The 17,143-nt window shown below is 35.2% G+C and overlaps 1 protein-coding gene across 50 annotated transcripts in view; it reads left to right on the forward strand.

Moving 5' to 3' along the window:
- Positions 1 to 17,143, forward strand: part of kcnma1a (potassium large conductance calcium-activated channel, subfamily M, alpha member 1a) — a 368,370-nt gene that overhangs the window by 172,408 nt on the left and 178,819 nt on the right. For all 50 annotated transcript variants that reach the window (XR_012388642.1, XR_012388643.1, XR_012388644.1 and 47 more), the window contains exon 3: positions 8,280 to 8,341. Coding sequence is in view for 37 of the 50 variants with exons in the window: in XM_009307243.5 (XP_009305518.1) it covers positions 8,280 to 8,341 (62 nt within the window). In the remaining 13 variants the exon portion in view is untranslated. The remainder of the gene's footprint in view (positions 1 to 8,279; positions 8,342 to 17,143) is intronic.

Here is a 17,143-nt window from a genome sequence, read left to right on the forward strand (position 1 = left end):
CTATATTCTGTTCAATCAATCGATCTGTCAGTCAATCAATTAATATTAAGTCTGAAATTTCTGAACTCACTCCATATAGTTTGTTGAATTGTTGAATAAAACCAATTTTACATTTGCATGATTTGAAAGAAAACAACATTCTTACTTGTGTGACATTTATCTTATAAATATAATAAAAAAACTAACAAACACAGGTTTTTTTTTTTTTTTTTGCTGTAAAGAGCCCATATTATACATGAAATAGGGTCATATTTTGGTTGTAAGGGTTTCCAACAACAGTTTAATATGCATGCAAGTTCAAAAAACACTTTCATGGTCTTATAATCTGCATTTATTTTTACCTAATTATCCCAGCGACTCCCGTATGAATCGTCCAGTGATTTATTTGTTCCCAAACCCCTCCTTAGCGCGAAGCTAATCTGCGCTGATTGACAGTCTGTTGCGATTGGTTGACTGCCTTCAGTGAGAGAGTGAAATGCCCAACAGCTAATCAGCAATATAAAAGTAATCCCAGTTCATACACGCTCGATAGTGTAGGCATGGATTTTAGCTGCCAGTGGGTCAATGTAAATACAGACGATGGATTTGAAAATACCGACGACTAACTATTTTATTGAGCAAAAACTCCAAAAACAGTTGAGGAGATCTTCTAGCTTGTCTCACTCTGCTCTTTTCACACACACACACACACACACACACACACACACACACACACACATACTGCCCTCGACCTTGCGCGCGTGCGCACACACACACACAAACACTTAACCCTCCTACGGACGACAACGAGCACACACACACACACCTCCGGACGACAGCACGCGCACACACACGCACACACACACAAACACACACACACACACACTACCCTCCTCCACGGAGCTCCGTAAACAAAGCAGCACGCGTCGTGTTATTAACTCGGCTTTGCACGCGATATAAGAATAAAGCGAGTTAACCTCATACAGTACACGTGGTTACAAGTAACAAATCACAACTAAATACGTTTGCAAGCTAGAGTAAACGAGGCAACTTTAATCGCACGTACTTACACTTGAGAAATAGAGGAAGAAACCCATCCAAAAAAGGCCGTCAGTAAGTTACTCTTTACTGATCCTTCCTTTAACAAACGCCAATGAAGTATTCTTTGTAGCATGTAGTTTCCACAAGTTTCCAGTAGTTTCCAACTGCTTGGCTATAATGCTGAGGTTTCATCTTTGGGTAGAGACTCAATAATATCCATCTGGAGTGTGACTTCAATCGACCGGCATGTTTGTGTGTGTGTGTTTGTGGGTGTGTGTGTCTGGGTTTCTGTGTTAGAGGGCGGGGCCTCAGGTTTAAAATCTCCCGGGTTTGCGCGTGCAGGTGAATAGCTTGGTTTCGTTAGTACGTCATGGCGAAACACCTAATGACTCGGTATCAAGGCGACTCGTTTGAAGCACTATGAGTCGACTCTTTTATAGATGAATCAACAGTTTTAAACACTGCACACTAACAGATTTAAGCATTAGATGGATACTTCACTTCACTTAGAGCTGTGTTACAGACTACATGGAAGGGCATTTTCAAAATCCCATAATATGGGCTCTTTAAAAAAAATCTAAACCTAAAACTAAAAAAACCTAAGCCTAAAACTAAACCTAACGTTTGAGTGACATTTTAGCAAAGATGTTTAAACAGTAATTACAGTCATGTGAAAAAATTAGGACACCCTATAATAATAATAATAATAATAATAATAATAATGACTTAAATTTATATAGCGCTTTTCTATACACTTAAAGCACTTTACACATTGAGGGGTATTTCCTCATCCAACACCATTGTGTAGCATCCACCTGAATGACACGATGGCAGCCATATTGCACCAGACCACACACCAGCTAATTGGTGAAGAGGAGACAACATAATGAAGCCAGTTATGATGGACAAAGGACTGTGAGCAAATTTAGCCAGGATGCCAGGGTTAAACCCCTACTGTTTTCGAAGGGATTTCCTAGGATTTTTCATGACCACAGAGAGTCGAGACCTTGGTTTAACGTCTTAACGCTCACTGACAGTATAGAGTCCCTTTCGCTATACTGGGGCATTAGGACACACACAGACGTTAGGTTGAGTGCCCCCTGCTGGCCTCACTAACACCACTTTTGGCAGTAACCTAGCTTTCCCATGCAGTTTACTAGTCATCCAGATACTGACCAGGCGCAGCCCTGCTAGGCTTCAGTGGGCGACCATGTAAGAATTGCAGAGAGCTAATTGCCGGCCTATGAAAACATAGGTATTTTGTAAGGTTTTGAAAAAAAAAACTGAAAACTGAAAAAAATTAAATAAAATAAATAAATAAAAAAACATATCAAGATCTTTATATTTATTTAGATATTTTTATTTAGACCATATTTATCTTCTGTAAATGTAATTCTACAAAAATGCATATTCTAACTGAGGAAAAAGTTAGGACACCCTACCCCTTAATAGCTACTGTTTCCCCCTTTGGTTGAAATATTTGCAGTGAGACTTTTTTGTAGCATCTGTCAGTCTGTGAAATCGGTCTGAGGAAAATGTAGCCCACTCCCCAATGCAGAATTCTTTAATATGTGAGATATTTGAGGAGTTTCTTGCATGTACAGCTTATTTCAAGTCACCCCACAGCATCTCAATGGGATTAAGATCTGGGCTTTGACTTGATTTACTGGTATGTTTTGAGTAATTGTCGAGTAGCTTGGTCCAGTTTCGTTTCAGCTTTAATTTTCGGACAGATGGTCTCACATGTTTCTTAAGCACCATCTGATACACCTTTGAATTCATAGTGGATTATATGATGGTGAGCTGACCAGGTCTCAGCAAAGCAACTCCAAACCATGAACAGGGGGAGACTGGAATTGGGACTCGCCATAGGTCAGACTTCAGCCTGTTGTATCCATTCTATATGAGCACCACATTACATATAACTGGATCAATTGTGTCCAGTTTTCACAAGACAACTGCATTATTGCATGGTCATATTGATAATGCACTGTAAAAACTGAACCATTGGGTCAATTAAAAAAAAAAAAATACTTCTGCTTGTTACACACTAATGGAATTGAGCTTTTCTGTTAAAAATAAAAAATAAAATAAAGGAGCAATTATTTTATGTTCTAAGTAATGTGTTCTCTATTTTTACAATGAAGCACTGTTTACTATGGTTAGAGTACAGCAAGTCATTGTAAAATCTCTGGCAAGTCATCTTAAAATCTCTCATTTTAAAATAATTTTAATGGCTCTTTCCAATTGCTTTTTCATTTGGTGGTTGAAAAAGTGTATGGTTGACACTTGTTGATCATGTTGTGCTCGTGTTGTGTGTATATGTATGTTTACTACTCTAGCACACACCATAACATATTGTAGCAGCGATCCGATAGCTGTTGTATCAGTTTCACTTGATATGAGGATAGCGTGTATCTCTTATGCAACAGCTCAGAGAAGATCAAATGATTTGACCCCTGTCTCATGCCCTGCGCTTCATTGTGCTGGGGCTGATGGCTCTGGGGCTCCCTTTGTTCAGGGGCATGAGTACTGCGAGTTGTGTGCTGTGTAAACATGCACTACTGTTCAAAAGTTTGAGGCCAGTATCTTTGATGCTTTTATTTGTTTGTTGTACTATGACTTCCAAAAGGACATTTTAAATGGATTAAAAGTGACTTAAAATGATGTCACTACAATGTTGGTTTCAAAAATATAGATCAATCAATCACATGTACCAAAGAAAAGTCTATATTCATTCATATTATTCGCTATGGTTTATTTCTTAGTGTTGAAAAATATATTACGTTTATAGTAATGCTTTTTTGTTATTTGGATGACTGCAATCTTTCCCAGCACCACGGACATGCAGGAAGAAATGTGAATTACTGCATGCATGGTGAAAAAATTGCAAGCTTGAAAGAACATTTAACATTTGTTAGCAGTATTTTATGTTTTACCTGAAATCATTAGTGTCTGAAAGGTGTTTTTATTGGTGTGTCATTTGTGTCTCACAATAACCAGAACAAATACATATGGTAACAGCGCAGGCTAGTAATCCCATGTTAAAAACCCTTAACTAACCATCAATAATGAATTTGACCATCAAATGTGCTAGCACAATGTCAAAGTGCATCTGAGGCTGTAACTCTAAAATGTTTAAAACTATTGACACCAAACTTAAGGTTCTTCATTGTCACCTAACACAATATATGGTCCCACTTTATATTAAGTGGCCTTAACTAATATGTACTTACACAAGAATTAATAGTTTGTTACAATGTACTTATTGTGTAAATACATGTATTTACTGTATACTTATGCTTAATTAAATACATGTATGTAATTACAGCCGTAATTAACTTTTGTAATTACATTTGTAAATACACTGTTGACCATCCCTTACACCTCAATATATATATATATATATATATATATATATATATATATATTTTTTTTTTTTAAGGTCAAGGCTATTAGCAAGGTTCTCTCAATTGATTGAATTTACAGAAAATATAGATATTGTTATAGGGTTATGAATTTACTTAAATTGTGAAATGATTGTGATATTATCGTATCGCCTAGCCCTAGTAGCCATCAAAATAATTCTGAGGGAATCAGCCATATTTATTAAGAAGCACTGATAAAATATTAAGTATTACACATGATAGCATATACAATTATGTTTTTAAGCAGCGATTTTGTTCTTGTTACACTCATATCAAATGTTATTGTAATTAAATTATAGCATTATAGAAAGTATTACTTTAGTTTATTTTCAAAGATGAAGCTATAGAGCTGTTATTTAAGTGAAAATTCTGAGGACACTTGTTCTCAGAAATGCTTTTTTGTTGACAGCATATTCATATTACAAACTTTGAAAGATGTTTGGCACATTTAGCTTTTTAAAATGCAGTTTACATAACTTGAAGCAATAGAGTTTGTGTGGAGGATCGTTTAATGTGAACCCAAGCCAGGTCATTACGATTGCATGGGTTGCCCACCCCCAATTAAAGTCCCCACCTGGATACCTAATAGGTAGGAGCCAGGATAATTACAGCAAAGATAATTATGCGTATCATACAAGCCTGGGGGCAATGGTATAATTTGTGGATCCTCCAGTCAGGTCTTGGTTGATCAATATTATGCTAGTTCTGTAAATACAGAATGACCAATCAGGTGATTCCATTAATGATTTTTTTTTCTTCTTTTTTTACTTTTTTTTTTTTTTACTGGCTTTATGTCAGGTGCATATTACAAGATGAAATTGCCAGGATTCATCAGGATCAGATTGTAAAAGAGCTCTTCAGGTAGCTTGATACACAGTTGTAACACATGAATTGGCCACCACAGAGACTTTGTGGTCCAACTTTCTCATCATAAATACAAGATCTTGAAGAAAAATTATTTCAACTTTGGACTACTTATGGTATACTGAATTGCTGTACCAATCGGTACTGAAATTTTAAAAATCTCCATTTCGATGTTAGGCACTTGAATGTTAGCCATGTATATGTATCTGTGCTTGTATCTCTTTTGTGTAACCGTGCTTCACCAGGCTCGAAACTGGGCACTCTGGATCACTAGTATAACATTGTGACAAACCTACAAACCAAACTGACCACAACAAAGATGTTGTCTATAAAAAGAAAGTGAGGCAAACATATTTGATTGCAAATCACAGACACTCTTCACTTTTTGTGACATTTGTTTGGTTTGGTGCAAAGAACTGCACAAAATAATCTTTTATTTATTGATTTTATGTAGGGCTGGGCGATAATTCGATATCGATAATTATCACGATGTAAAATTTTTCGATAAAACGATAATGACAGTTCGATAATTGCTCGATAATATTTTCGCACTATGCGTAACGTTGCGCAAGCATTTTGCAGCCTGCCCTTCCAGATGCCGCACGCCGTACAAGTTTACAGCCATACAGTGTTAGTTGCACTTATATGAGTAAGAAAGAAATGAGGTAAAAAAGGTCAGAATCACAGACACTGTTGACAAGAAATGTCACTAGACTTCATGAGCTACTTAGTTTTTCGCTATCCGACACAAAACAGAGCAACGTGCACCGCAAACTGAGCAGACGAATCTTGTCATCAAAAGCAGGCAACACCACGACCTGTTTCACCATGTAAAACAAGACCACCCTTATGAAGATGCTAAGAAATTACAGACCTAAACAAGTGTTAGTAAACCAGTGCAGCTACCCAGCAGAGTCTCATGTCATCATTTTCGAAAGCCGTGCCTTACGAGAAAAAAACCCCTGAAAAGACAGACGCAAGACATGACAGAGTACACAATCTCAAACACATCTCAATGAGCTCTTGATGCTTGCTGTAAACTACAGGCTGCATCATTTATTTGTTACGACAATAATAGGATCTTTTGATGTCAAGCTTATGTTTTCTTTTTAATATTAAAGTATTTGTTTTGAAATCTGTAATACTACTATTGTCTCTCATCGACGGTAAAAGAACCAGACTTTAGGCTATATATTTAAAGGACATAATCACAGAAGAGATATCAGATGCTCAAGACATAATCTTTTAAAAAAATGACATGCAGCAAATATATGACAGACGTTTACAACAGCAGTGGATCATTAATTAAATCCTTTTTTTCCACGGAGCGAAGCATCATCCACCCGCAGTTGTTTAAGGCGGACACGAACTAAATAAATATAAACATATTTCCTTAAAAATTTATCTTGTTTTAACGAATTTCGTTTTGTATAATGTGTTACTTAATTTTGATGTATGTTTTGTTGGTCAGTTATCTACAGCATAGACAAAAGGAACGAATAACATCTGAGGTGAAGCGCTTAACACAAGCCCGCTATATGCTTTAGCGCCAAAACAGTCCATCAAACTATTTTCATGGTTTCATTTTAATTCATTAACTAAGCGCGGTCTGAGCAGCATGAACTTGACAGTCTTTTCTCTGCACTGATAGATTTCCTGGGTTACCTCGGAAGAATAAACTCGGATGGAGCTCAGAAGCTCAATGTGTAAATGGAGAGGCGCCCCGGCTGGCTCCCTGCATTTTTTTGTTGTGATGCGCATTGTTCATGCATCCCGCAATATGGGATGTCAAGAGGGTGACAGCATAAGTAAACTGCACACACTTGATGATGTAATGCGTGGATGCGTCTCAGCGCAAAGCATAACTAAACCTTTACATGTCCATGCTTAATCAGTCATCGATAAGGTCTATCGATAAAAGCATTATCAACAATCAATAGATAGTACATTAAAGTATAGTTCACCCTAAATTCACAATACTCACCATTAAAAGGAGAGTTCATCCAAAACTGAAAATGATGTGACCTTTAACTCACATTGTTCCAAACCGTTTTTTTTTTCTGATGTTGAACAATAATATCCAATAACTTGTAGGTAATGTCTTTGGTTGTTGAAAACTTGAACAGTAAATGCTGAATAAAGATTGTTCTTTTGTTTATTATTTTATTATTTATATTGTCAGACAGCTAAAACATTTCACTAAATGTGTTAAATCAGTTGCACAAAGCCATTGGCTTGCTGAAAATCTTATATATTTGATAGATATAAAGATTTTACATTTATCGAGATAAATATCGATATCGACTGAAATGAAAAAAATTATTGTGATAATTTTTTTTGCCATATCGCCCAGCTCCAATATTATGTATCTCTCTGTTAATATTACTAGTATTATAAAAGAAAAAGAAAACTGCGCCATACTGTGACTTAGCATTTATTTTACCTTGAAACTGCAGTCAGATGTATGTTGAAGTACATTTCCAATGAGCCTGTGTTGATTTGATACGCACACAACCAAAGCCCATTGTCTCCGGTTCAATGATAGCAGGTTAATATCAATGATATGTTCAATCATTTTTAAAATGCTTCTCGCTTTGCTTTGACATTCTTCTCAGTGTTTCTCAAAAGTTAATCTCACAGGCTTTCTGCTCCTTCCTTTACTTGAAATCTCAATCCGGAGCTGTCTCTATACCTAGTGAGCCTTCAAAGGGATGTCTGAATGGTTATATGTGCTCACAATTTCCCTTAAGAATGTTTAGGTTGACAGCACACTGTGTTTGAAGACACATGGTGAAAAGATCATTATGTGTCATTCATACGTGTTATATGGGTGGAAATGAGTTGCGATGCTCATCGCTGAACAGCTCCAGGATTAAAATGTTCTCTGTAAGTGGCACTGTCCTCAGCGGACCTTCACTAATGATATCCCTTCCCTGTTTTCTCTTCTCTTTCTCTCTTCCCCTCCAGGTGGTGTTGGTCTTTGCACTCAGCATCGGAGCTCTGGGAATATACTTCATAGACTCTTCGGAGTGAGTACTATTCTGATTTAACACCTCTTTCCTGAATTATTTATTGTTTTACAGTATGAGTCCAAGGACATTAACACATTTATTAAATGGTGAAAGCTTCTAAATAAGTGATTGCGCTAAAGCAGATTCAACTTATTGTGCAGAATCTACTGTTCATGAATGGGACCAAAACGGTATGAACTTTTATTCAAAATTAGGGTCACAAATAAACAATTGCCCATTTGAAAATATGTTTTTAATAACTCAGAGAGCAAATAAATATTGTATCTATTCATTTTTGTTAATTTTGCTATTCTCTGCTGACTCTCTGTGTCAAGCAAAGAAAAAGAGTGATTTCAACCTAAAGTCTTGCATAACCAAGTCTGAAGTTTCAAAAATAGTACTAGCAATTTGTGACTTTCTACAGTTTAAGTAATGGCCTCTGGTGTCAGTAATAACAAGTGTTTCTGAATTCTAAATACCATATTTTAATAGGGTTTTCCCATCAACACAAATGAAGGACTGATGTTGGTAGCCATTGGGCCCTATCATATACCTGGCACAATAAGGCGCAAGGCGTGTATGGTGCGAATTGTTGCTATTTTCAGACCATCGCAACTGTCATTTTCATGTTTTCGCACCACGTTGTTTAATTAGCAATTGTATTTGCACTACTTTGTGGACTCAATGTGTGCTGGTCTAAAAAGGTGGTGTGTTAAGGCGCAATGTTGGCGTGGTGCTATTTTAAGGAACTAAAACAGACAGTGTCATTGACCAACTAAGAGCTGGTCTAAAGACAACACAGAATATATTAGTTATGCGCCTATGTGGGTACAAACGCTTACACATTGCTCAATACACACAGGATGTACAGCAATAAAGGATTAAAATGTTACAAAAAATATTATTTTCTACATAAACAGGGCTCAAAATTGACTTTTTTACTTTGTAGCACTGGTGCTCCCAACTTCAAATTTAGGAGAACCCACCAAACATAAATGAGCACCACTTCAAATTGTATATTAAGGGATTTATTGTATTTGAAAAAACATCCATCAGGACTAACAAAAACCCGAAACAACTGTCTAACTAATTCTGAGATGACTTGTTGATATTTGCGCAATAATTCCAAAATGTATGTCGAATAATTATTAAATATTAATGATGACAAAAATGACAATAATAAAAACAATGAATTACATTTCTCATTATCATGCTGCCTTGAATATGCTTGAATGCGTGTTATTTGCTATACAAAGTCATGAAAAATAAATGTATGGTTTGCATCAAACAAAAATGAAGCATTGCAGTAAGAAATATACAGTTTTTACTATTGTTTTAATATGCATGTCAATTTAATAAATATTATTTTATTTTACAAAACACACAAAAGATTATAATAAATCCTTCAATTCAATGCTGAAAGATGCAAAACTGTTTTTTTAAGTTAGTAACTAACATCTCACGAAAGAATTGACAAAAGAAAGGAAGAAAAGTCTCACTTCTACCACTCTTTAAAAGGTTTGTGTCATTTAAATGCTCATTTTTTTATGAGCTGATTTATATTTTCCTGTGTTTGTGGAAAGCAGTCAAGTCAGCCGGCCCAATATATAAGGGGAGCAGAGTAGGATTCTCGCAATGATCAACAGCCCAATACCATTCTTTGTTATGAGCCGCAGATTCAGCGACCTTTGGCGAAGATGTATATAAGTGTTGGATTTTACATTTAGCGGACATTTGCGCTGAACATACAGTCAATGCAGTCACACAAAAGCTCCCAAATATATTATGAGGTCGTATAGATTAAATTTCGAGTGCATATGCGACCAAAATTGTCACAATTTCGAGCCCTGATAAATATAAAAAATACACCTCCATGCCTCCTTCACCTCTGGGTTGACAATTTGCATTTGTATAATGTTGTTATTATTATTAGCAGTACTATTTATTATATGCATATTCATATTTGTTTCAATAAAAACAAGAGTAGATTTGTCTACCTTTTGGGTTTTGGATCATATAGGGCATAAGAATAGGATGTGTGTTTGAATTTTTTTGCCTACACTTCGTTATTGTTGTTCATTTATTCATTAGCTGGAAATCAAAACTGAATTTAGAAATAGTTGTGAAAGAAATATTTACTCTCAACAAACAAAATTAAATATGAGGGCTAATTGATTTCTTCAGTGGAGTGAGTTTCCACCGTTTCCTTATCCACGAAAGTAAAGAGTAAAAGTAAATTAAAGAGAAAGTGAGGAGGCCGATTGGAGGAGGCTCAATCTTTATCCTTGTGCTACAGATGGTCTGTTTAGCTGTTTTCTCGCTAGTAAAGCATTTAGTTTTTCCACTTACAAAGTCTGCCATGTAAATAGCAAATGCATCACAGCACGACTCAACTTACTCTTAAAGAGATGGGAGGATACTTGGATTGGTTTAATGCACATTATGCTCAAAACACACCCATAACTCATTAAGAGAATACGCTCAACCCTGTTAAACCATGCACCATGGCACAGACTGTATTTTTCCATCCATAAAAAGCAAAAGTGGATTTGGACACGTCCTTAATGTTTTTGCGCCATGCGCTTTAGACTTTGTGCTTAGATCATTAAAATAGAGCCCTTAGTCTTTAATAGTAGTGGAATTCATGAGGTACTAACATTCTTTAAAATATATTTTGAAACTTGAGGGTTTGTAAATGGTATATTTAATAAACTATCCCTTTAATGCTACATTGTGATGACAAAGGAAAACAAACAGAAAAATGGTTAAATCATTTTTTGTAATGTTGCTTCCTAACAATAAGCATTAAAAAATAAATCTGTTCAAAAAATACTACCATCTGAAAATATCACAATCTGTAACAAAGTTAGCTTGCTTAGTAACAACTGGCACACCGTAAAAAATGCTGGGTTCCACACAATCCCTTCATGTTGTCCCAACACTAAATGATTAAATTAGTTTAATGTTTTTTACAATTTGTAGTTGATTGAACATAAAATATATAAGCTTTTACTCAGAGTATTTAATTACTAAAAGTTATTAAAATTATTAAAAGTAATTTTTTATAAAAAAATAATTGTGGTGTTTTAGCTCATTTTAAATAAGTAGTTAGAGCAAGCAGCAAAAATATTTTTGAGTGCACAATTGTTAAATAAGAGAGAAAGGCATATTTCTCTCTCTAATAAGATAAACAAAATGCAATAGCCAGGTTAAACTGTTGAACTTGATTAATACTGGTAAATACTGCTATTCATTTTAAAACTGATGCTCCTGCAGGTTAAGAGTTTTGTGTAGTTAATAAAACTCCAATAGTTTATCACTAAGAGTACAAGACAACGCTGCTATTTTCCTATAAAGGTAATGATATGATATTAATTACCCCTACATTCATGGGAATTGTTAAAGGGTACCATTATATTATTCAGGGTTTTGTTCTATGTCTTTTGTAATGTTGGACTTTAAAGCCTCAGTGTGGCCAAGCAGGGCCAGTTTCCATGGCTACATAAGCAGAGCATCTCTGCCGCCCACCCCTATCCACAATGCTCCAAAGAGAAAGGTGTGCTGTTAGCAAGGTATCATAGTTTGCCAGATGAACTTTGCTGACAGTATTTACATATGTGCTGACCAGTCCATGCATACTTTTTATATCAGAGGTTGTGAGATAGGGTTGACAAATTGAATCCAGAGTCTGATTTTATTGGATTAGGATTTACAAGCTGTCAAGTTTATTTGTTTCAATTTTTAATTCAATTATCAATCTAGTTCAGCGCATGTAGATTTAAAGGCGAACTATTCTACCCCTTTTTACGAGATGTAAAATAACTCTCTGATGTCCCTAGAGTGTGTATATTAGGTTTCAGATCATAATACTCCATGCATAATGTTTTATAACTCTTTGAGATGTTCACATATTATGCTTCGCTCCTAATTGTGCCATTTTGGCGACTATCGCTTTATATTCAAATGAGATTGTGCTTCCAGTGTTCTTTTGAAAATATGGCAGAGTTACAATAAAATGTGTCAGCATTGTGGCAGATTCAAAAACAAGCCTAACGTCTTATGCCAATGAGGGAGAGATCATCACTAGTAGGCAGGGTTGTTCTCCTCAGATGACATATTCAAAGGGAAAATGTCAATCAAAGTGTGATTATTAAAAAAAAAAAAAAAAAAAATTATATATATTTTACCATTAGAAGCTGACTATTGCCACACAGTTGTGTTTTTCTCCATTCTAAAATTTTATTTTATTTTATTTTTAGCATAATAGGTCCTAAGTTCTTTCAGTAAAGGCACTGCTAAACAGATGTATTGATTTGAACGTGCCTTATGTTGGAGCACATCTGATCTTTCCTGCAAGCTGATTCCAGCTGCAGGGAGCGTAGTAGCTGAGGGTGGATTCACCCTGCTTTGACTAAGCCCTTGGAATTTCTAATTTACATGATCCTAAAGATCTGAGTGATCTGGTTTGTAATCATTGAGCAGATCTGTAATGTGTTGAGGTTCTAGGCCATTTAGTGATTTTTTTTTTTTTTTTTAGACAAGTAGTAATACTATAAAATCTATTCTTAAGGTAACTGGGAGCCAGTGGAAAGACCTGAGGACAGGTGTTATGTGCTCTGATTTTATGCTTCTAGTCAGAATCCTGGTAGCAGGATTGTTCTGGATGAGCTGCAACTGTCTAACTGTCTTTTTGGGAAGTCCAGTGAAGAGTCCATTACAGTAATCCACCCTGCTGCTGATAAAATCATGAACAAGTTTCTCTAAGTCCTCACTGGAAACAGATAATTTAATTCTTGCAATGTTTCTTGTTTGTACATTCACTCAGCTCTTTCCTTTTACTTTTATGTTATTATTATTATTATTATTATTATTATTATTATTATTTTTATTATTATTGTTATTATTATTATTATTATTTATCCTTTTTAAATGTATATAAGCATTACTGCACTACACGGATACGTTTACAGAAAAACTTCATAGAATATTCTGTCAGTTGTCAATATGACACATCGCCTAGTCTTCTGTGTTTCCCATAACATGCTTTTACACCAGGAGCTGCATCCCAGACTTCGAAAACAACTGGAATAAAGAATGTAAAGAAATTCAATCAAAAACAATCCAGCCCTATTATATAATAAATGAAACTGAATTGATGTGCATGCAGCAGTGAGAGTGATGTCAGAGACTGCTGTGTGGCACAGCACGGCATATAAACACCAACACGTGCAGTTTAAATAGAAGCAAAGCACTGAAATAAGCATGTGGTCTTGCATATAAAGACTTACATACAGCCTGCATGTGCCTAGACTGACTGTGACAGTTTTCTGAAGCAAAGCTAGGCATGATGGGAGATTTTAATCCGTATAATGCTCGAATAAGGATGGTAAAGGAAGAGGAGGAGGGGTGAGCCACTGTATTTACGCATCATTCAAAAAAAAAAAAAAAAACTGATCTGGCTCGTCTTTTACACTACATGTTTTCATATTGCAGCTTAGAGTCAGCAGCTTCCTCATTTGAGTGCATATGTGTGGCAGATGACAAACAGATTTAGATGAGGTGAATCCAGTATTTCCTGCAGGATTCGGTTTTATCTTGAATTCCATAAATGTTTGCCTATGTTGATAATTTGTTTGGTGCATATTATTCACAAAAAAAAAAAAAACCCTGAAACATACTTATTTAAAACTATGACATTTATTAACATTTAAATATGTTGCTTTAACATAACTTTGTCAAATAATGGTTTTACTTACAAAGCTTTTAAAATTAGACAAACTCTTGCACTGTGTGTGAACCAAGTTGCTGGCCATGTGCACACCTAAAGTGTACTTGAACATTAGAAATCTTGGTGGATTACATTCATATTATATACCTTATTAGTTCTGAGTTGAAGCCATTTTGTGGAAGCCATCAATATGGTGCTAGACGCATTCTTCACATAGCTAACATTTAGTCCGCTTTTGCTACCCACTTGAAAATGATTGCTGCATTCGCACCTGCCCAAACTATTAAAAATGTGTGTAAACAGACAGTTGAGGTACAGAATACCTAATAATTTGTTAAGTATAGAAAGTTACTATATTGTGGAGATCAAAACCAGAGAAAAGCCTACAGTTTTGTAAATTTCGGAAAATCATATTTAATATCAGGGACAATTTTGTGGGGAAATTTAGCAATTTTTCCCAGTTATCTTTTTGAAATCAGAAAACATCCAGCTGAGGTTTAAATCTGAAAGTGCGCTGTGTTTAAAACTATTGATTCTTAAAAGGAAAGAGTCAAATAAATTATTCGTCTTGTGTTTGCCGGCTCCTATTGACGAGACATCGACATATATGAAATGCCGGATACGGTAAATGTGAACGCGCCCTTCCCTTTAAACTCTAGCAGAGTGCGGGAGATGATGTAGTTAATCATGACATAAAGATGATGATCACTGAGAAAGGCCAGAGATGCTATTTCTTTAATGCATTCCAGCATTGGGCTCACACATATACTTTTTACTCTGGCTACTTCATAAGCGTGGTGGCCGTTTCTTCTCATCTTGCATTGAATGCAGTCAACCAATCACAACAGACTGTGTCATCGGACCAATCACTGCAGATTAACATCATACAAAGGAGGAGTTTGGAACAAATTAATCATTGAACTAATCATATAGGAGTTGTTGGTAGTATTAGGTACAAATGTATGCATATTTTAAGAAAATGAAAGAGTTTTTTTTGACATTGCATGCAAGTCAGCCTGTTGTTGGAGAAAAATCAAAATATGACCTTTTATAATGCATAATAGGGGCTATTTAATATAATGTAATTTTTATGCTGATAATCTGAGATTTAGAAAACCAAATAATATCTCTTCAGTACACAATACACTAAATACAGATAAGTGAGTTTGTGTGTGTATGTACAGTACGTCTTCAGTATCAGTCGGAAAAATAATTGACTCAGCTTTTGTTCAAGCTTTAATTTTGACATTAACATAAAACTCACCTCATAAAACTCAAGTAAAAAAAAGTTGTGCCTCCATATTTCTTAACTTCGTTTAATTCTTGCCAAAGGCATCCCCAAAATAATAGCTTAAAACAATCCAAAATATCATGTCACAAACACACAAGAAGACAGATCAACGAGTGTATAAGAAAGGTTAGATAGTTTAACACTATATATATACATTTTATTCATGTTACATTGTGCAAAAGTATTCAATTTTAATGGTAAATAAGGAGTGGCACAACTCGTGACTGCACACCATTGAGTGAATGAAGTCCTTGAAACATCATTTGAGACACATCACGCTGCTCTCCAGTATCTTCTTCCACTTCCAAAACTTAGTGAAAAGGGAAGATATAAATGCGTTGTGGATCTGTGCAGCATATTATTGAGCCTTTTCTTTTCAAATATTTTGTGCCTGAAGAGAAGTTAACACTCTCTAGTGTTGCAATGTCACAGACAAAGAGCAAAATATAACATGATTTAGGAACCGCAATGAACTCTTTGAAGTCAAAATAAATGCAAAACTAAATGCATTTCTGTGAAATAGAAAAAAAATCATCTAGGAGACTGATGATCATAACTGAATGTGACTCAAATGTTCATCTGTACTTCACATTAACCTATTGAATGGCTTCTGAACATTTGGAATATAGTGTATAAAAACTTTCTTGGGCCTTATATTGTTTTATTTATGGTCTATAAATTTCCATATCCTTATGTGAGAGCCACTAGTCCATACTTTTTGTGTAATTAAGTGGTTCTTCTGGCCTACAAACTGACTGAGAGCCCAGTGTAAGAGGACATATTAGATCTATTGTCTGTGGCTTCAGTCATAGGATTTTTACAGACAAGCGATGTTCTGAATTCACTAGCATTGCTGTGTGGGTGGTTTACAGAAAATAGAACCTAACCAAGTGAACTGGATCTGTTATTGGACTGGACTTGCTGTTAGATTGGACATCACTTTAAATCCTTTCCATTAAGAAGCTTAACAGTGCTTGGCATGAATCACAGTCATATAGACAGTGCTCTGTACTTAAAATCCTGACATACAATGGTGTGACACCTCAAATAGTACATTGGTTAACCTATGAATGAGCAGTTAAGTGGCAGAGGATCTTACCTGAAAGTTCCTGGCATGTAGCTCAAGAGTCTTCAAGGATTAATAGTACTTTAAATACTTGTTTTAATTAATGGCAATATTTGTTCCATTCTTGTTTACTAATTAAAAAATCTTATTGTGCTTTTGAAAAGTATTGTAAATGTACAGAATCAAATGACACTTTTAAATTTGATAGACCCTTTTTTTTTTTACAAGACTTTTATGACGTGTTTAACGGTCATCAGCACCTTAAACCCGTGACAAGGTTATAATAGTTTTGGATTTTTCATTAGTTTTAGATTTTATTCTGTTTTGAAATTGAGTTAGTTTTAATTAGTTTTTAGAGGTAGATTTACTAGTTGTTATTAGTTTTTATATTTTGAAATTGTTTAGTTTTAGCTTAGTTTTTTTTTTTAGTTTTATGTTGTTGTTTTTTAGATAAGAACATTTGGTAGATGCAAGATTCAAAATTATCAGAATAAATATTGTATAATAAAAATTCAATGTTAGGCTACATTTTTTTTTTTAAACAAGAACATTACTATCGACCACTACCACCTACGCATCAACAAATTCAAATACAACAGCCCACAAGATAGCAGCCTTAAGTAAAATATGTGTGCAAGGCTGCTTTTGAGGTTAGATACACAGTAGTGATGGGCGGTTTGGATTTTTAATGTGAAACGGATCTTTTGTGACAATCTTCCCGTGTTACAAATTCCA

This window comes from Danio rerio, chromosome 13 (assembly GCF_049306965.1).
Source record: "Danio rerio strain Tuebingen ecotype United States chromosome 13, GRCz12tu, whole genome shotgun sequence".
NCBI lineage: Eukaryota > Metazoa > Chordata > Actinopteri > Cypriniformes > Danionidae > Danio > Danio rerio.